Below are 21,647 nucleotides of genomic sequence, written 5' to 3' on the forward strand. Positions count from 1 at the left end.
TAAAAACTAGATAGTGCGTGAATTTATTAAATGACTGTTTTGCAAAGTGTTCACATACTTATTTTCTCCTTTAACTTGTTGATGTGATGAATTATTTTGGCATTTGCTATTATTTCTTTATATTATATTTGAATAATTTTTTCTTGTACTATTTTTTTAAGATATAAAAACTAGATAGTGCGTGAATTTATTAAATGACTGTTTTGCAAAGTGTTCACATACTTATTTTCTCCTTTAACTTGTTGATGTGATGAATTATGATTCTGAATTTTCTATTGTTTTTCAATTTTTATGTAACTGAAACAAATTCTACTTTATCATGGTTAATTTATTTTTTGCCTTATGGAAGGATGAAAAGCTACACAATTCACTTTATTCTGTGTATCTTCTTTCTTAGCTGGAAGATTTGAGAAGAGTTTATGACCAACTAATCTGGAAGCAAAAAAGTCATGAAAATCAGTATCAGGAAGCAGTTAATAATTTTTATGCAGCGGTAAGTTGATTTTTTCCTGCTTTCCACTTAGAAGGCTATTCTGTATTTCCAAATATTAACTCATATATCTAAAAGTTATTTCATTATTATACCTTTTGCCTTTTGATAATTAGACATGTATGAATGATTCTTTTATTCTCTTCTTAAAGAAAAAAACATGGGATATTGAGCTTTCTGATGTTGCAAAAGATTTTTCAGCTATTTCTTTGGCATGTACAAAACTGGTGGAAGACAATAAAAAACTTGGGAATGATATTAACAAAGTAACAGAACAAATCAATGAAAGGTAAATTTGCAAATACATTTTTTTCTTATATACCATAATACAATATATTAAATATAATAAATCTCTCCAGTTTGTGTCCCTGGAGTGATATGGTGGTGGTGTTTTTGTTTATCATTAGCTTAAAATTTAAGTTCTATTCAAACTGTTGCTTTTAATCACTCTGGGTCCCCTTTGAAAAGTCAAAATAACTGTCAAAAGTTATCTTATAAGAAGCTTTATACACCCTCATCTCACCTCTTTTTGACATATCCTCTTATACTCAAAAATACTTTAAACTTAAAATACAGTACCCTTCCCCCCACTTAACCATGGGAGATATGTTCCAAGACCCATAGTGAATGCCTGAAACCACAGATAGTACCAAACCCTATATGTACTACAGTTTTTCAGTCTGATACCTGAGTTGGCTACTAAGTGACTAACAGGTAGCATACAGAGCATGGATATGCTGGACAAAGGGATTATTCACATCTAGGGCAAGAGAGCATGAGATTTCATCATGCTACTTAGAACAGCCTACAATTTAAAACTTATGAATTGTCTATATCTGGAATTTGCCATTTAATCTTTTCAGACTACAGTTGACCACAGGTAACTAAACCTGCAGGAATCAAAACTTGCAGATATGGAGGATCTTATGTATGTCTTATCAAGCTCATGATCTCTTTCAGTCCACTCTCAATTTTTCCCACAACTACTATACTAGTATTCTTGGTTCGGAAACACACGAGTTTTCTTGACTCCTCTATTTCAACTCTCACATTTAATGTATCAACAAGAACTATTCCACATACTAACATTTGCTAATATTACAGTAGTTTCGGTTTATTCTCTTCACTGCTCCAACAACAATCTAGTACAAGCTATCATCATGTCTGGCATGAACTCACAGTGACTGGCAGAACTGGTCCACCTGCAATCACCTTCTAATCCATTATCTACATTTTGATAGGCATGTTCTTATTTATCTTAACATAAGTATGATCAATTCCCCTCTATATCTGCATGAATTTTAACAGGGGTGAAAGGACAAAAGACCCCCACTACATATCCCGCGAGGTCCCTTGAATAGGCATATCCGCTTCTACAGTCTCATATTCTTCCCAGTTCTCCCTTATTACTTGGTTCAAATACAGCAGTATGACTTCAGTTTCTCTCACTTGTCACTCTTTTTTCCAGCCCATACATGGTATTTTTATGCTACTTTATTTTCCTAGAATGTTTTTATGACTTCCTTCTACCTGATTGCCACTTATCTTTAAGATTACAGCTGACTATCCTGTGAAATTCAATTCCTCTGCTATATGTATATGTGATACACATGCCTCTCTTTTTCACATCTCTTCTCATATTCATAATTTTTTGTGTATGAATATTTGATTCATTTCTGTCTTCCTCAAAAATGGGAAGATCCATGAGGTCAGACCATAACTACTTTTCCTTCGCTGTTGAATCCTCATCATATAGCAGAGTCTGACACATACTATGCTATCGGGAAAAAGGTGACCATGATACTTGATTATTGTATTGGAAGTTTGATAAAATTTCTTAGAATTATTTTACCTTTGAAAATGATGAAATGGAGCAATTGTAAAACTTTCTTGTATGTGAAGCATACTTTTTTAAAGGATGCTGGTTTTTTAAAGAATAGCTTAAAACTGTAGTTGCTAATATTACTACATTTTATCATTTTATTTTATAAAGAAAAAGAACCAGAGAAGCAAAAGCAAACAAACATCTGAAGAGTGGGTGATCTAATAAGGACACTCATCTGGAGGAAAGGAAGAGTGTGTGAGAGCTAGCACTTACTAGAATATTCTGCAGTAACACACAACCCCCAAATCTTAGTGACTCAAAATAAGAAGGTTGTTTTCTCAGTCACATAGTAATTTAGCTAGTAATAGAGGGAAAAGTACATTAGTGAGATCACTCAATGGCTCTTGTAGCTTCCACAGAAGAGTGATACATGTTAATACCACTCACATTCCTTTGAACAAAACAAGTCACATGGCCAAGTCTGATGTCAGTGGGATGACAAGTCTAATTCTCTCAAGAATAGACTGGGTGCAGTGGCTTATGCCTGTAATCCCAGCACTTTGGGAGGCCAAGGACGAGGTCAGGAGATCGAGACCATCCTGGCTAACACGGTGAAACCCCGTCTCTACTAAAAATACAAAAAAATTAGCCAGGCATGGTGGCGGATGGCTATAGTCCCAGCTACTCGGGAGGAGAATGGCGTGAACCCGGGAGGTGGAGTTTGCAGCGAGCCGAGATGGTGCCACTGCACTCCAGCCTGGGCGACAGAGCAAGGCTCTGTCTCAAAAGAAAAAAATAACAAATAACAAAAAATGAATAGATGTAGTGAATTATTGGGAACACAAGTACATCTGTCACAAGCAGTGGGAATGCAGCTCTATTTATTGGGAAGGATTTCTTTCCATGGTGTATTATCTTGCTTACCCAGAAAACACCTTGAGATGTTACTTAATTATTTAATCATTTAATTTACCCCCAATTTTTACCAGGAATTAAAAATTAAATGGATAATTTTTAACAGTGGATTACATGGTGCAGAACAGAGAATTAATAAACAATCGGTAAAATAAAGTGAAAGAGATTAAGAGATTTGCAGGCAAGAGTCAGGTCTACCATATATCTAAGTCATGTTCCTAAAGAAGAGAAGATTAAAACACAGGGCAAAGAGATAGTTACCAATTCATATGTCAAAATAGTTCTTGTATTCTTGTTTCTAACTGGTAACTATATATATGTATTACATTTATGTATATGTGCAAATAATTTTGTCTATTTCAAGCATTTGCACATATAAACTGGCAAGTCTATATATATATGTGGCAAGTATATATTGCATTACAAATGTATGCAAGTGTAATTTTTCATTTCCTAAAGTTTTATTTGCTTTTCATCCAAATCTGCTAGGTCATTTTATGATTTTTTGTTTGACACAGATATTTAAAGCTTATCTTTTATCTCTTAAACTGTGTGAATAATTATAATCTGCACCTGATAATTTAAATATCTGTAGTCTTTGTCATTTGCTTCTGCTTCTTATTCTTCTAGCTCATGCTTCAGTGTCTTTTTCACTTGTATTCTTGGCTACTTTTTTTAACCATGTGTAGTTCACTTGCTTCTGAGCACTATTTGCAGAAAATCTTTGAGTCCTAGGGTAAAGTTGAGTTAATCATTGCAAACTTATGTTTATGAGGAAGGTTCTATTTTTCAACTTGTGTCCTTGGATATGCTCTAAACTATGATTTTTTTTCCTATGCCATATTAAACAAAGCTCCATTTAACCAAAAGTTCCAATGCCTTAAGAGCAATGATGTCTTCTCTATTTAGCACTCTGTCTGTAACACATTTGTTGTAAGAAATTTGAAAAATACACAAAGTACAAAAGGAGATTGAGACCCTAACATTGTTTCAATACATAGAAATATAGCTATTAATATATTACTGAATTTTTTCCTTCTTACTAAATAATTGTGAGTTTTGATCTTATTCCCAAATGACATAATAGATTTTTTTCATGATATTAAACAACTGTTAAATACATCTTTTAAATAGCTGTATAACAGTTTATTCTATGGATGAACTATGATTTAAGTAATAATTGCTGTTATTTAGATTGCTCTCATTCTTACTCCTTGTTGTAAATATTATGGCAGTGGATTATTTTGTTTAGAAATCTCTATTAGCATATAATACTTTTAAAACTCCCACTTCGTCTCTAAAACTATTTTCCAGAAAGACGATCCCGTTCATGAGGCTATGCAGTACATGAGCCTTCCTCTCACACACCTGTGCTAACTTCAGTGTTACAGTTGTAACAAATCTCTCCCAATGTGATCAGTGAAAACTGTCTTCTTAATATTGTTTTGAACTCCATTTATTTGATTACTAGGGAGGTTGAATATTTGTACATCCTCTATTGAATTCTACTTTTTAAAAATAATTCTTGTGTGTTTCCAAGGAAGAAATGAGGAACTCAAAGTTCTAAGGGGCAAAGTGGCTTTCCTAAAGTCCCACAGCTGGAATTTAAAATCTGACTTTCTGTATTCAGGTTCAGAATAGTAACCTTCTCTCATTTTTTGCAGTTTAATCTGACTTAAATTTAACTGACAATCAGTAAATGTTCAAATATGCTTGATCAATCCATCAAGTAATAATCACAAATAGTAGATCTAATGTTAAAATTGTTGTTATTAATATTTTGGGGCACAGATAAGATGGTGGTGGGTTCACAGAGTGACACTTTTGTGTGGCTGAAGCTTAGAGAAAGTGCATGATCTGACCCTGTGTGCTTGTGTCTGCCTAAGAGTGTGTGTGTGTGTGTGTGTGTGTGTGTGTGTGTGTTTGCATGCAATACGTATTTTTATGTGACGGGCCATCAGGAGAACACACTGAGGCTAAGGAACTATCATGCCAGATAATGAATCATTTTAAGGCATTTGGACTCAGCTGAGGACTATAGATGTCCACTAAAGAAGCCCTATGATCAGACTTTCCTTTTAAATATGTCATGTTAGTGGTATTTGGATGAGTTATGGTTTGAAAAACTAGTTTGATGATGGTACCAGACATTAAATAAAAAATGTGTAGATGAAAAAAAGGAAGGTTGGAGGGTAAATGTTACTATGTTTGATTGGGATTGTGTATGGCACAATATAAGTGTAAGTATCTGGAAATCATTTTGATTTGTGACTCTGAAATTCTGGAAAGATGGTCATAGAGATAGATGTTAGATGTAAAACGCAGAAGTACTTTAAATTGTCAGGCAAACATTTTCACGATTTTTCCTTCATCTGTTTCTTTAAAATTTGGATTTTTATAGATAGAATTTTATGGAAAAATTATAACACTTGGCCATATATCAGTATAATGTAAAATTTCCCCAATATCTGATAGGGCAGAATCAATAAATATAGTTAATGGCCTTTATAGACCCCCATGTACTAACCCATAGTTTGGTTTTTCACGAAATCGTGAATGTCTACTTAGAAAATATAAGAGAAAACCTCATTCATTAAAAAATTATCCCCAAAATGCAACTAAGAATACATACATAGAAAGTAGGAAGTTTCTATGAAGAGAGTACCAAATGTGATTAAAATACATTTTAAAAATGAATAAATAGAGGGATATGTCAAAAATTTGAATATGACCCAATTATGAGAAAATGTCAAGTTCTAACCAAATAAATTAAAAGTCTTATTGCAATTGTAACTAAACTCCTAATGTAATTTTATTTTATAATTTAATAAAATAACTAATCAGGGTAATTTAAAAATGACTTTATGGGGACAAATAGCTCTATGGTATATTTCAGTGTGAAAAAGATTATATAACTGTTAAACTCTGTAGTATTGTTCAAGGTCGAGATAGCTGGAAAACTGAAATACCATTATATACCAACAGCAATCAATCAGAAATAAAATTTAAAAGATATCTCTTACAATATAATTTTGAAACATCAAATCCACGGAATGAATCTAGCAAGGAGGTGTCTGATAATACTACCTAGAAGGCTACATAATATTGTTGAAGCAAATTAAAGAAGATGAAAATCAATAGAGGGGGGCATACCTTGGTCATAAATTGGAGCACTCACTATTACAAAGATGTTCATGCAATTCTAAGAAAATTCTTATCAAATTTTGTGTTTATATGCATATGTGTATACATGTAAACTTAAAAGATGATATTAAAATGTATATGGAAAATTAAAGGATAAATATTTAACAATGTTTTAGAACTAGGCTTCACAAATTTTAATACCACTTTTCAAAATTAATAATAGAGCTCAATATGTAAAATGACTCTTTACTGGTGCTAGGGTAGAAAGATAGACCAGTGGAAATGAGTAGAAAGTCCAGAATCTGACCTATATGTATACATTCACTAGATTTGTGACAAGTGTGCCACTGTAGTGCAGCAAAGAATAAATGGCCTAATTGCCTTATGAAAAAAAAGTCTTACCCCTACCTATCTGACAAACAATAGTCTATTTTTTTTTGGAACATAGTTGTAAATGTGAAATTTTAAATAATACAAAATTCTAAGAAAACATAGAAAAATATCAGTAAATATGAGTCAGGTAAAGTTTTCTTGAACAGGAAAATAAATACCATTATAGAGAAAAAAACTGATGAATAAACATTCCATTAAGACAGAGAAAAGGTAAACCACAGGCTGATAAAATATGTTTGTTATAGCTATATCTGAGAAGATAAATTGATAAACCAAAAAAATAGGTGAAGAAAAATTAGTAAATTATAAAATAATATATATATAATGTAATGATAAATATAAAATAACAAAAATAATTAAAACTTATAGAAAAAGGCAAATAATCGAATAAAAATCTGCAGAACGAAACAGTCACTTCACAAAGAGGATAAACAAATGTATAGTAATCATGAAAGAGTAGAATGAATAGGTAAGATAACATAGTTATGCAAAGTAATACTCTGCGGCAGTGAGAATAAACAGATTTCAGCTACACACAACATGAATGAATCTTAGAAACATAATATTATATAATCTTGTTCAGAAACAGGTAAAATGGTCGTAGGAGTCAGGATTACAGTTCCTATTGGGTGGTAGTGATTGAGAGAGCACACTCCTGGGATTCTGCTGGTCATGTGTAATATATATATGTATGTATTCTTTTTTCTGAATGAGGGTGGTACTGGTGTATTCATATTAAAATGGATTGAGCTATACTCTGATTTGTACACTCTTCTGTATAACTGTTCCACTTCAATAAAATGTTACTTTTAAAACAAACATTAAATGACATAAATTGTTAATTCAGTCCTGCTAAAATGTGTTCAATCTCTTATTAATCATTTATTGAATTCATATTGTGTGCAGACATTATGGTAGGTTTTAAAGTTACCATATGAGGAAAGCTTCCTGCCTGCAATGAGCCCCCAGTAAAATACATAATTATTATAGAAGTTATGTTTTTTTCAGTAGCTGATAGGGTTTGGATCTATGTCCCCACCCAAATCTCATCTTGAATCCCCACGTGTTGGGAGGGGGACTGGTGGGAGGTGATTGAACCATGGCGGGGCGGACTTCCCCTTGCTGTTCTCGTGATAGTGAGTGAATTCTCAGGAGATCTGATTCTTTGAAGGTGTGTGGCATTTCCTCCTTCACTCTCTCTCTCTCTCCTGCGCAGCCGTACTAAGACGTGTTGCCCTCTCTTTTGCCTTCCGCTATGATTGTAAGTTTCCAGAGGCCTCGCAGTCATGCTTCCTGTTAAGTCTGAAGAACTGTGAGTCCACTAAACCCCATTTCTCCATAAATTACCCAGTCTTAGGTAGTTCTTTATAGCAGTGTGAAAACGGACTAATACAGTAGCCTAATAAGTACAGTAAGAAATGCAAGAAAGGAGCTAGCAGGAGCTTCTGCACTGCAGCTTATTTTACCTATTAGTGACTATGATTACCTGGGATTAAAAACCAAACAAGCAAAAAAACTTAGTTCTGTGGTTTCCTTTACCCTGCTTTCTGTGAAGATATTACATTTGTTAGTTTTTTTCTCTTCGAAGTAATATGGCCTTGTGATGTTTTTACATATAAAATTAGAAAGATAAAATGCACAGCCTTTTTTTTTTTGAGACGCAGTCTCGCTCTGTCGCCCAGGCTGGAGTGCAGTGGCGCCATCTGGGCTCACTACAAGCTCCGCCTCCCGGGTTCACGCCATTCTCCTGCCTCAGCCTCCTGAGTAGCTGGGACTACAGGCGCCCGCCACAACGCCTGGCTAATTTTTTTTTTTTTTTTTTGTATTTTTAGTAGAGACGGAGTTTCAACGTGTTAGCCAGGATGGTCTCGATCTCCTGACCTCGTGATCCGCCCGCCTCGGTCTTCCAAAGTGCTGGGATTACAGGCGTGAGCCACCGCGTCCGGCCTGCACAGCCTTTTTTTACGGTTACAAATCCACCACCTTGTAACTGCTTGCACCTAGGGCCTGTGTCATCGTTTCCCCCATTTTTGGATCCTCAAGGACTAACCTAGTGTCTGCAACATTATTGTACATTATGTGCTATATAATATTTTCAGTAGAAAATATTCATTTGTAGTATACTATGTGTAACTTGTTACATTGTATGAAATACATAAAATAATATAGAGATTAATAATTTTTATCTTTTAGCACTTTATCTGAGAAATAGCTTCATATATCTTTATTTTTACTTCATTTAAAATATTTTCAAACAGCAATTTAATAACTTTATAACTATGATTAATGAACTAATATTATAAGTTTATACTTAGGACTAAACATATTTATATTTAAAGAAAACATAGACTTGAAAAGCAAGTGTGTGAATGTGTTTGTGTATCCAGAGCACCTGCTTTGTGTCTGACAGTTTGAGCTGCTCATGACAATGTTTAAATTTACATTGTTGTATAGGAAAATAATAAACCTGTTAACTAATGAATATATAATTAAAAATGTAGTCACTGATACTCTTGTGAGGACAATAAAATTGAATAATGTGGTAGACAGTGACAGGCCAGGACAGGTTGAGGACTCTGCTTTAGCAAGGATATTCAGTGTCACCTCTCTGAGAAACTAACATTGGAATTGAGACCTGAATGAAGACATGTCAATCTTAAGCAGGTCTGAGGAAGAGAATTCCAAGTATAAGAGGAAGCTTTGAGACAGATAAAAATTCCTTGTGCTCTGAAAAGAGAATGGAGGCAGGCGTTGCTAGAAAATTGTGTGACGGGTAATTCATGGAGACAAATGTTGGTAAGGCAGACAGGACTCATATACTAAAAGCTTGTAAGTGTGCTAATGATAGTGGCGTATGATTAAAGCATTTTCATAATCTTACATTTTAGAGAGATAACTTGGGCTGCTTAGTGATGGATGGACTTTGGTGCATTTAAGAAGGAAGGCTTTTTTTGGTAATTCAAAAAAATTATAATAATTAAGACATATAGATAAATGCTTTTGCAGTATAAATGGTAGGGCATTCAGATATATTTTGGAAGGGATGCCTACTCGACTTTTTAGTAGGTGGGATTTAAGACGTGAAGGAAAAACTGGTCAGGCTATTGGCTGAAATAGCAAGAGCTTATTGAGGGTATGAAGAGGATTTGAGGAGAGAAGATATGTCTCCTTAGGCCGTATTAAATTTCAGATTCTTATGAGCTCTTGAAATGGTAATGAGAAGTAACAATTAGATACATTGGTTTACAGCCCAGTGATGAGGAAGATCCCAAAGACAAATTTGGAGTCATAAAATTAAACAATGGGACAGTCTGAGAGGTCTAAAAAGAGAGTGTAGTCAGAGAAGCAATGAGAATTTACATTTTGTGTAATATGGACAATGGAGAACATGAAAAGATTTTTGCTACAGAACACTTACAAATGGGGCATGCACAGGGCTCGCATCTTTTAAATGAAGAGCTGGGCTTCTGGGCAAGTGAAGGAAATCCTCAGGGGTCAATGCACTGAGAGTAACTGAACAACTGCAGGCTGAATTCCCAGCTGATATTTGGCTGCCCTGAAAATATGGGTGGAAGAATAGCCTTGTTGAACTTGGTAAACAAGGGAATTAAATTTTAGTGGTTTCAAATAATAGGTCATGGGCCATGGATCTGTGCAAGTGAAGGAGCTGGATAAAATAAGGGCACTTAAATGAATAGAAAAATATCTCCCCATGAGCAAAGGCCGAGGCAAGCAAGTATCTGTCTATATCTGGGACCTGGGTGAAAGAAAAGCAAGTGAGAACATTCCCAGTCTGGCCTCTTTTCACAATGGCTTGATGTTTTAATCTACACCATCCATGTGTTTTTAGAAAGCCCTAACCGAGGAATAATCATAGAAAAGTTATCCTGCTCTGCTCAAATAGTCTCTGGAGCAATAAACCCTAGACTGAGGCCATACAAGATTCTCACTTACAGAATTATAAAGCACATAAGGAAAATTCAAACATGAATTGGAATTATCAGAAATAATGAGAAGATTCTGATTTTATCAGCAAAACTTTCAAATAAAGAATTAAATAGAACTCAGTACAATTATGAGATTTATTCTAAGTTTTAAATGGTTAATGGGAACAAAATAAACTAATAGAACACTATCCAAAAAGTGCAGGCAGTTAAAAAAGAATCCCCCACAACTTTTAAAAATTAAAACTGGATTCATTTCTACCGAAGATTCTACTAATTAAATAGTAGAAAGAGCTGGGGGAAATTCATCAGTATACCTAAAAATAGAACCCAGAATACGGCACAGAGAGAAAACAAGAGAAAATCTGGAAGAAATATTCAAGTTATGGAAAATAGAATGAGAAATAAAGGAAAGAATGGGGAAAGCAGTATTCAAAAAGATAATGGCACGTGATCTATAAATTTTAGAACATAGATTTTTCGCTTCAAACAGCACCATAAATCCCACACAACATAAACTCAGAAATAAAACTTTGATTTATTTAAACCATAGTTTACTCAAATTGGAAGGAGAAATTAAAGGTGTGGCATGCCTTTTGTCAAACAAAGGTATTCTATAGGGACGGCATCTGCAAATAGTTTTCCTTCCTCTTCAGATTCCAAGGGGTAGATAATACTTTTTGTTCAAGGCCAAGCTGTCCATCTGTGCTGTTGGTCTCAACCTCTTCTGTCCTCTTCAAGACATAGTTTTACTCGTATCACTTCCATTTTTGACATCTTTATTCACTATCTTTTTTCCTTCCTTATCTTTTTAGCCTGTAGACATCATTAATCCTCCTCCAATATAAAATGAAAGTTTTTATTTCATCCTATTTGTACTTTCAGCAAATCACTCAATAGTTCCCTTTTATTCTTATTAAAAATTACACATAGTTAGCAATATTTGCTAGATTATTAGTAATATTTCCTTCACTATTAATCATTGTTTTGACATAAAGCAGTCTGGCTTCTTAAATCCCATGCTACCAAAATTAATCTTACTTAAGTGCAAAAAAAGACCTTTCTTCCTGAATCCGTAAGGTTATTTTTCAGTCCTGTGGTAGGCCATTTTTTTTCCTCTCTTTCTTTCTACATGTTACCCAAGCATTTGTGTCTATGCCCTCTTTGATGCTATCCCTTTTTGAGATTTAGGATGCCATTCTCTTGCTTCCTCCGGTTCTTCCTTTAACTCTGTGAAATGTTCTTTTCAGGAATCCTAGAGCAGCTGATATATCTCTGCTGTCCCTGATTAGTTTAGGGTACAAATCTCAGCCCATTTATACCCTTGCTCCATCTCCTGTGCCAGAAATTTCGCCTGGTCCCCTTATTTTAACAAGTACTATACATTTTTTGACTCTTTAATCTCGACATTCTCTAGCTCTACCAACATTTCAAGTATCTGCTCTCTCCCCTAACTTACATCCTGTTATCCACCAAATTACCTGTTTTGGGCATGGTTCTATATCCCTCTCTCCTAGCTCACTGCCAGCATCTTACTAACTTCTTTAAATATCTCTCCTATGGGTACTTTTCTTTCTATTTCAATTACCAATAAAATAAACCAGGCCCCTATTGTCTCATGATGGGAACACTATTTTTTATCAGCAGCTTAAAAACATTTCATAGGTTCCCTACCAGCTATTAGATAAGTCCATGCTTCCAGAATGATAGATTGGACACTATAAACTATCACCTGCCCAACTTCAGACTCATCTCTTATTATTCCTTCCATGATCTTAGTCTGTTTTATGGTACTATAACAGAATACCTGAAGCTGGGTAATTTATAAAGAAAAGAGGTTTATTCAGTCCATGATTCTGTAGGCTTGGAAGTTTAAGAGCATGACGCCATCCTGGCTAGGCCTTTCGTGCTGCATCAGAACATGCTGGAGAAGGTCAAAGGGGAAGCAAACAGGTACAAAGACACAAAACTGGAGAGGCATCCTGGTTTTATAACAACCCACTGTCATGGGAACTAATTAATTCCCATATAAACTAATCCAATCTCACCAAAGCAAGAGCTCACTATAGCGAGAGCAGCACCAAGCCATTCATGAGGGATTTGCCACCATGATTGAAACTCTTCCTGCTGGGCCCCACCCCGTAACACTGTCACACTGGGGATCAAATATCAACATGGGTTTTAACACTGACAAACAAACTATTTCTAAACCCTAACCATCCTTATGTTCTAGCCTATTAAAATGCTCAAGCATCTGAACTCATATTGTTTAAGCTTCAGTTTGGCCTCCAATATTCTTCTGATAGGTATTTACTTTTTCTTCCTCCTCATTTCACTTGCTCCTCCTCTTCCTTCTCTTCCTCTTCTTCTTCAGCATGTTTTTAAATCTGATTAATTGACCCTTCATACAATAGCTCAGACATTAACTATTCCCAGAAGCTCGTCCTCTTGGTAACTCATCTTCCCCTGTCTACAAACCAAAACAGTGTTAAGTGCCTCTTCCATTACTGTACTTATTATTGCACTGGAATCTGTTTTTTGTCTCCTTTTTCCTTCATGAGAGTATAAACTTGTTTCCATTTATCTTCATGTATCAGTCACCTAGCACAGCTGTTGCCATATAATCAATGCTCAATAAGTATCCACTTAACTAACTTTCCTTGGTTCCATACTTCCCTTTTAGCACTTTTCACACTATGTACAGTTACTGCCGGTTTGCATATTTGTTGCTTCCTGTCTGGCCTGAGCTGCTTACTTGCGTTCATTGTATGTATCTGTGTGTGTGTGTGTGTGTTTCTCAATAGGTGTTGAACAAATGACATAATGAATGAATGATAGCTAAATATAAAAGTTTATTCTTAGTTCTTCCTTTGCTTCAGTATCTCTGTCCTCCTATTCTCTGTGCTATATATTCTGATGTCAGATCCACTTGTGTCTCTTTCCGTTCCAAAGCAAGACTAATGATTATTTTTCTTATGTTTTTTCCCTCTCCTTGTGTGTCATCTCACTAAAGCAGAGAACACTATAAAGAATCATGCAGTCTTTATATACTATTTTAATTAACAAAAAACTGTTTATTGAATCATTTGTGTTATTCAGTGCAGGTTAGCAGTATGTATATATTACCCTCAATTTATTTAATCTAGATTACAACTTTGATGATAGGTATTATTAAATTAATCTTAAAGATGATAAGGAAATTGAGTATGAAACCTTCCTCCCCGATTACATAAGAAACAATCAGGATTTGAATACAGGTCTACTTAACTCCAAAATTTATGTTCTTTCCACTTAGCAACACAGCCTCTTCTCTTCTGTTAGTTAAGTCTTGATTCCTATTTCTGACATGTTACAGAAGATTTTGGACACAAAACCTACTTCAAAAACAACAAAAGCTTATGGTTTAACTTAATTCTCCATCTCTACATTTGACTATATCCATTGTTTATCTCAGAAAGCTCTGTTAGTCTTACTCTCTCCTTGATTTATTATCTTTTTTAACTCTACCATTTATCTGAATCACCTTCCCCTTAGTGCCAGTTTCTCTTTTTCCATAAGTCCAAACATAATTTAATGGTTAAAAAGCAAATCACTGATTTCATAAGTCTAGTGAATATCCCCATGAAACATCCTCAAATTGGAACTGTTATATACACTAAAATTCCACTAGAAAACTATCTCAACATAAAACTATCCAAGACTGTTACACTATTTAAATAAATTACATAATTACTGCAATATATGATATACTATTCATATATAGTTTACCTTCAGAATGCCAACATTAAAACACAGATGCCATATTTGTTAAGAGATTTTGTTCAGTTATCCTATACATACAAATATTTGCTAGACCTTTCTGTAACAACGATGATGATATGATTGTTTACCTTGCAGAAGCAGTTTATAATTTGATAATTTTGTCTTTCAAACAAATGAGCATCCATTAGAAATAGACCCTTTACATTTGGGACATTTGACTTGAGCAAACAATTTTACTTGATTACTTATTCACATGATAGGCAGGCTTCAAAAACCTAAGTCAAGGAAAATGAGCTTGTTAAAAATGATTTGAAATTGATTAACTTAGATTTAGTTTGCTTGAAATTAACTGTGTGGTATGAATTTCTATATAGTCATTTTCTTACATTCAAGCTCTGTAAAATATTCTAAATATCTATTTGTAGTGTTCAACTGTATCTCAAGCAAGACAATACCATTGTAATTGCAGTGAGCCAAAGATGGGGTTGGTAATTGAAGGAAATGAGCAAAAAAGCTATTGAACAATGTAGAGATATATTGGCATATTTTATGAAGTTTGTTTTTTAAGAAGTAACAGTGTGGTGATTTATTTGTAGGGATAGCAATTTGAATATTACTGAAGTTGTTAAATAGCCTGGAATACGTAGAATGAATCCACAGAGTACTGTGTTTTTCATACCCATTTAGCTATGTCTTACCAGCCTATTAATTTGAGTTGCTTCACAGAATTGTCAAATACTTCTTTTTCCAGCATTGCACAACAAACTTTTGAATCAATGTTTTAAATGATTTTACTTTTGTTTTTGTTTTTTATTTTTTTAGACATTAAAAGAGAAAAGTATACAAATCATGCATTAAAATGATACATATATATATCATCTAAAATCAACTACTTACCCACGTTAGCCCATTTAAAAGTTTTTTTCCAAGAGTTAAATACTAAAAATAAATTATACTTTGTATTCCTACTTTCTCCCTCTGCAGAGGCATTGAAATATGAATTTGGGTGATACAGTCCATGAAAGAACCTAGACTTTCAATCCATTCGCTTTCTCATTTTCAACAGTCTTTTCTCCCATCCTACACCAACTACCTTCTCTTATAGTTTTACTCAGTTTTTGTCATTTCCAAAAATTGAGTTACTTCATGGTCTCAATTTTAAGTATCCACTCGCAGATAACCAACACCTCTTTTTCTAGCTTACTCTACTAGCACCCCCATTCCAACAAATATTTGACCCTGTGATGACCAATCTGTCATCCTTACTACATTTATATATCCCACCTTATTGTCCTTCTTTCCAAACCTAGTTACTTTGGATCAAAATAAGCACATATTTAAATAACATTCAAGACTGTTTTATGACTTGAAAAGCCCTATTCCTAACTAAACCGGCAGTTTTCTTCATTGAACTTTTCCTAGCAGCTGAATGTGGCTAAAATAAAGCACAAGTTTGCTAAATAGCCTCACAGGGTGGATCCTGGTTTGGTGGGCCCTAGAAGTTACAGTATATGGGGGCAGTAGATAAAAGAAAACAGTGTTATGAATACAAAATGCCCAGTCACTTGAATACCACTTGACAGAGGAGACCTTATATTAGAAAGAGAGAATGATATTCGTCAACTTTGATTAAAATACCTTGTTTCTACAAACTTTATAAAACCATATCACCATGTGAAAACACTGCTAGGGAGACACTCAAAGAACTTTGTAAGGGGCTGGGGCCAATTAGAGGCCCTCATGTTTAAGCTTCATTAGCAGCAGAATAAATTTACTTCTGAATAGAACTTAAATTCTGTGACTATAAATCTTAAGTGATGTTCAGCATGACCAAGAAATTTCTAGACAATTCCACTTTTCTCATGACCATTTTATATCTTCTCCCTCTCTTCAATTCTAATACCCATATTACCCTCATTTTAAACGAATCATCCTCTTCATAGGGAGTGTAGATACAAAGAATGAGAGTTATCTCAATCTCTTACCAGCTTACTGGTGCACAATACGAGTATCTCCTTTTTCCCATGAATCATTATTCATCGTTAGCAGCACATGAGCTTTGCATAATATTGTTCGTTATATAAAGTATGAAAACACAAAATAAACCTTAGTCCTGTAACTCATCTCTGTCTTTCTATATTTTTTGTAGCAATACTTTAAAAAATAAACACATCTATTTCTATGAACTCACAGTTAATTCTCTATTGAATGCACTCCACCAGGCTTTTCTCAGGGTCATATTCTGAATCCAATGTCAATTTTTCTCCTTAATTTGAAGGTTTTCTTTTTTATTGTTTTCTTATTTGGTTTTGCTTGGTAGGACATCTGATGACATTTTGAATATAATTTCTTTGTAAATAATTTGTCTTTTCTCTCTGGGAACTTCAGAATTTTCTTATTTAAGAGTTCTGAAATTTCACAGTTTTGTTTGTAGCTATGTGTGTGTGTAATTTTTTCAGCTTAGCACTAAGTAAGACTTTTCAATTTGATGATCCTTGTTGGGTTTTGGTACTGAAATTTTTTGGGTATAGTTTTGCTATATACACCTGCTACCTATCTATCCTATTTCCTGTCCTGTGATGTACTGATAGGAGTCTGATAGTTGATTTGTGAATTGCTTCTTACAATTCTGCATTTTTTTTTACATATTTTGAGAATATATAGTCAGAGGCATTGAAGTAAATAAATATTTCATTTCTTGTTGAATTGTTTTATTATCTACTTTTACCTTGTTTCTTATTCATGATTTTCTTATTAAATTACATTTTGTGATATTACTGTTGCTGCACTAATGTTTATTTTCAGATTTTTGAGTGGTTTAGTCCCCAGTCTTTATTTTTTAGGCAGCAGTGAATCTTATTTTTTAGACATAATCTGATGATATTAGTAGGTGTACTTTAGACATGTGTATTATGATAAGCCTAATTAGTGATGCTAGTTTTAAAACATGTTTAGCTAATTATAGACATTTTAAATAAATCTGGAATTATTTAGTTTTCCTATTATCCTCCTGAGCATTACACATATTTTTGCAAAAAATAAATTACTATTGAACATCTTTACACTTGTCCTATTTTTAAAATCATTATCTGGTGCCTTTGTTTCACTTTTAAATAATAATTTTTCACAATCAATACATATATTTACTGACATTTCTCATTCATTTTTGTCTTTATGTCTTCTTGTTTATCCTTTTCATTCAGTTTCCAGTGGCTAAAATGATTCTTTAATAGTTATTTTAATAAAGGCTTTCTGGTAAATTTTCTTAAGCTACACCAATTTAGCTCATCAATCTTGAATAATAATTTGGCAATGTATGGAACTATAGCTTCAATTTAATTTTGCTTATATTTGAAGATAATAATTTTCTTTTGGCATTTATTACATCACTTTGTATGTCCTTAATAAGTATCTTGAATATTCTACTGTTTTATCACAATATCTTTAGCTATAGATTTTTTATTTTTATAATGTTTGGTAGTCACAACTAATTTTGTCATCTGGTCTGTGGTCCTATTTTTTTCTCAAGTCTAGAAATTTCTCTCATTTTTAAACTAATCTTCATAGGGAGTATAGAAAATTTCTGTAGTCTTTACACAACATATCTTATTATTGTTCCCTTTGTAAATCAGGGGGAATGTCGCTTAACACATACTCAAACACACCACACATTCATCCCACTCCACTTAATGCATGGACTGTTTTTTCCAGAAAACAAATACATGTATAAACATGCACACATAAATACACATACATACACAAAGATTAACACACATATACACGTATGTACAAGTAAACACAAAAAGTATATATACACAAACACAAATATGCATGTGTACACAAACGTTAAGTACTCATAGACTCAAAAGTATACACATACTATATATAGACACAAACATGCCACACCTATATATTGTGTTGGTTGCAAGCAGACATACACACCCCCTCCACATTTTTTGTGCTGCCTTTTGAGTGAATACCTTAGTACTTCATTCCTACCTATTAATCCAAAACTCTGTTTGACTCTTCTGAGTTTGGAGTTTTTTGGTTCTATTTCAAAACTATTTTAATTATTTCTGTCCATATTTCTTTTCATTATTCCTTATAATTTATTGTCTTCCCCATCTACCTATTTTTGTCTAATTTCTGCTGTGTGTCAAAATTTCTTTTCCTTTTACAAAATTAGTGATTCCTTTACTTAGATATTTGAGCATTTTAAATATACTTATTTTAAGTTCTTTGTCAGAATGTTTCATAAAATCAGTATCACCTAAAGTGGGTTGGGTTCACACTCTGATCGCTAGGTCTTTGGAAACAAGATATTTCTTAATATGTTTTGGTGTCTTTTTTGAGGCCTCCCATTCTAAATAGGCAGGTCTCTTTTCTCTATCTTTGTCTCTCTCTCTCTCTCACAACACACACACGTAACACACTCACATACATACACATACACCCCTCTCTTTCTGTCATACACACACATCTTCTTGTTTATCTCTTTCCAATTGAAATTATGTCATTGCTTCTACCTCACCCTACTTGGTCCCAATTCACTAATCTTTAAATTCTTCGTTTATGATCATCTTTTCTGATTCCCAGTGATGATACAAAGATGATATTGGGGATAACATTATTGCAGTTACTGATTCAATAGGCAACTTGGTTGAGTTACTGGTCTCAGGATCTGTTCTCCTCAATGCCTTTGCTCCTTGCTGTCTATGTATCTTTAGCCCCAGTCAGTGAATGATCCTTCCACATCAAGCACAGCTCGTGCAAAGCCCTACCATGAGTCAGTGAACCTCGCACTTGTCACTCATCTGGTGCAACACCTTCAGCTTGTTTTATGCTGCTTCTCTATTCATGCTTTGATTGTCGACCCCATTTCTATTCTACAGAGATGGTTACCTTTGTTGTGAGCCTAGCTATGTCTCCTGCTTCCCTGAATGTATGTTTATTCTTATTTCTACATCATTCTTTCATCCTATTGTGGAATAGGTGAAAATGAAGGATCAGTGCAGCTCATCATCAGCTGATTTGGCCACACTAAGTCAATCTTCTCTGTGTTCTGTGAAGTGAAAGCTAATCATGTGTATTCACCCCAACCTCTTGAATAGTGCTACTTGAATGAAGTGTGGTCTGCAACCAAGTGTCATCAACCTGAGAGCTATTCTCAGACCCATCCAACATCTACTGAACCACATTCTGAGAGTGAAGCCTAGGAATCTGTGACTTTCAAGGCTCTCCCTGTGATTTTTATATATATACAAGCTTTAGATACTGCTCCAGTTAATATCTGTAGTTTGCTTTCTGGTTGCATGTTAGAATCACATGGGGTGCTTAAAAATAGTGACGCTGGAGCTTTACCCCAGATTGATTGTATATTATTATAAGCCTAGTAATCCATCCAGAATTTTTGGAAGCACAAAGTTTTATTAAATGCTTTGCAGGTTATTATAATGTGGAGTTAGTGTTGAGAACCATTGCTTTATTCAAGTAGTTCTCAACTGGGTTGATTTTTTACCTTCAGGAGATTTTTGGCAGTAACTGGAGACATTTTTGGCTGCTACAACTGAGACAGTGCTGCTGGCATCTAGTAGGAGATGCTGCAAAATATCTTACAACGCACAGGACATCCCCCCTACAAAAAGAATTGTGCCACCACAAATGTCAATAATATTGAAGTTGAGAAAGTTTGCTGTCTTATATGCTTTGGTTTTTGTTTAGGCTTTTCCGTTGAACATATTCTCCAGTAAAAACACCTTTATGGAAGTCACAAATTGAAATGGAAAGGAGTATAAAAGAGATTTTGAATGTTCAAAAACCAAGCACCTGGATTCCCCAAGCCGTTCTTATTGATGCTCTTATGCTTCTGAAATTGGAAACAGCCTGACAATTAGGGGTAACCATCAGAAGCAGCGGAATAAATGGAGTCCTAGGACACATGTTCCATCTTCAAGTTTTAGCTAATTATCCCGCAATTTTGTATTTTTGACAACATAAAATATGATCTTATTCCTTTTTGCTATTATTAAATATGTTTGTCTCACTATATACTCAATAATATTAACTTTTTGCTTTACTTTTACAGTATAAGGAAAAAATCACAGTATGAATCTGAAATAAAATCTTTGACAATGATGAAGTTAAACAATGAGAAACATCTCAAGAGCATCTATAGGGAGGCTTATCGCATTGGTACTGTTTTCCACCTAACCAAACACAAGACAGATGAAATGGAAGATAAAATAGCAGAAGTGAAAAGAAAGTTCAAGGTTGTATATCTTTGTGTTCCTCTTACTCATGATGAAAAAAGAGTAATTTACCTGAATTGTATTGATTTAATCTTGATAATTAGATTTTAATTTAAGGGTTAATAATCTTTTCAAAAACTCACTTCTTATAAATGAGAAGAAAACCACCTCTCTCCAAAAGCTCAGCTTGAATTGAAGAGGATGAGGGCTCAATGTAGTTAATCCACAATTGTTTCCACTTTCTGCTATTATCAACCATAAACTACTTGGAGCACCAGGAGTGTGGTGCTCAGTTCAGCTTTATTGTATGTATCTAACACATAATAATGTCTGCCTATAGTAGGAAGAAGGGATTCTGAGAGGTGTTTGTCTACCTTATGTAATGTGAGAATAGAAAGTACTTCTAGTAGGCCTATGAGTTGTTGAATTCTAGAGTACCTGGAAATTTGTAGACTACATTTCTGCAGGAATAATTGCTCACATGCTTCAAACCCACTCCTAAGTGAGAGATGTATTGGATAGCAGCTCTCTGCCATTTGTGGTAGAGGCTTTGTATTAGTCCCTTCTCACGCTGCTGTGAAGAAATACCTGAGACTTAGTAATTTATAAGGAAAAGAGGTTTAATTGACTCAGTTCTGCATGGCTGGGGAGGCCTCAGGAAACTTACAATTATGGCAGAAGGCACCTCTTCACAGGGTGGCAGGAATAAGAATGAGAGCCAAGCAAATGGGAAATCCCTTTATAAAACCATCAAATCACGTGAGAACTTACTCACTATCATGAGAATAGCATGGGGGAACTGCCCCATGATTCAATTATCTATACCTGGTCCCACCCTTGACGTGGGGATTATTACAATTCAAGGTGTGATTTGGGTATGGATACAAAGCCAAACCATATCAGACTTGCAAAGTTCACCCCACTTT

At 34.3% G+C, this 21,647-nt stretch overlaps 1 protein-coding gene across 1 annotated transcript in view; it reads left to right on the top strand.

Moving 5' to 3' along the window:
- The window catches only part of CCDC178 (coiled-coil domain containing 178), a 486,917-nt gene that overhangs the window by 112,205 nt on the left and 353,065 nt on the right, over window positions 1-21,647 (top strand). The window contains exons 10-12 of the mRNA XM_011943718.1: window positions 398-493; window positions 643-779; window positions 20,559-20,742. Of these exons, the coding sequence (XP_011799108.1) occupies window positions 398-493; window positions 643-779; window positions 20,559-20,742 (417 nt within the window). The remainder of the gene's footprint in view (window positions 1-397; window positions 494-642; window positions 780-20,558; window positions 20,743-21,647) is intronic.

The sequence above is a fragment of the Colobus angolensis genome, unplaced genomic scaffold, assembly GCF_000951035.1.
Source record: "Colobus angolensis palliatus isolate OR3802 unplaced genomic scaffold, Cang.pa_1.0 Scaffold220, whole genome shotgun sequence".
Classification (NCBI taxonomy): domain Eukaryota; kingdom Metazoa; phylum Chordata; class Mammalia; order Primates; family Cercopithecidae; genus Colobus; species Colobus angolensis.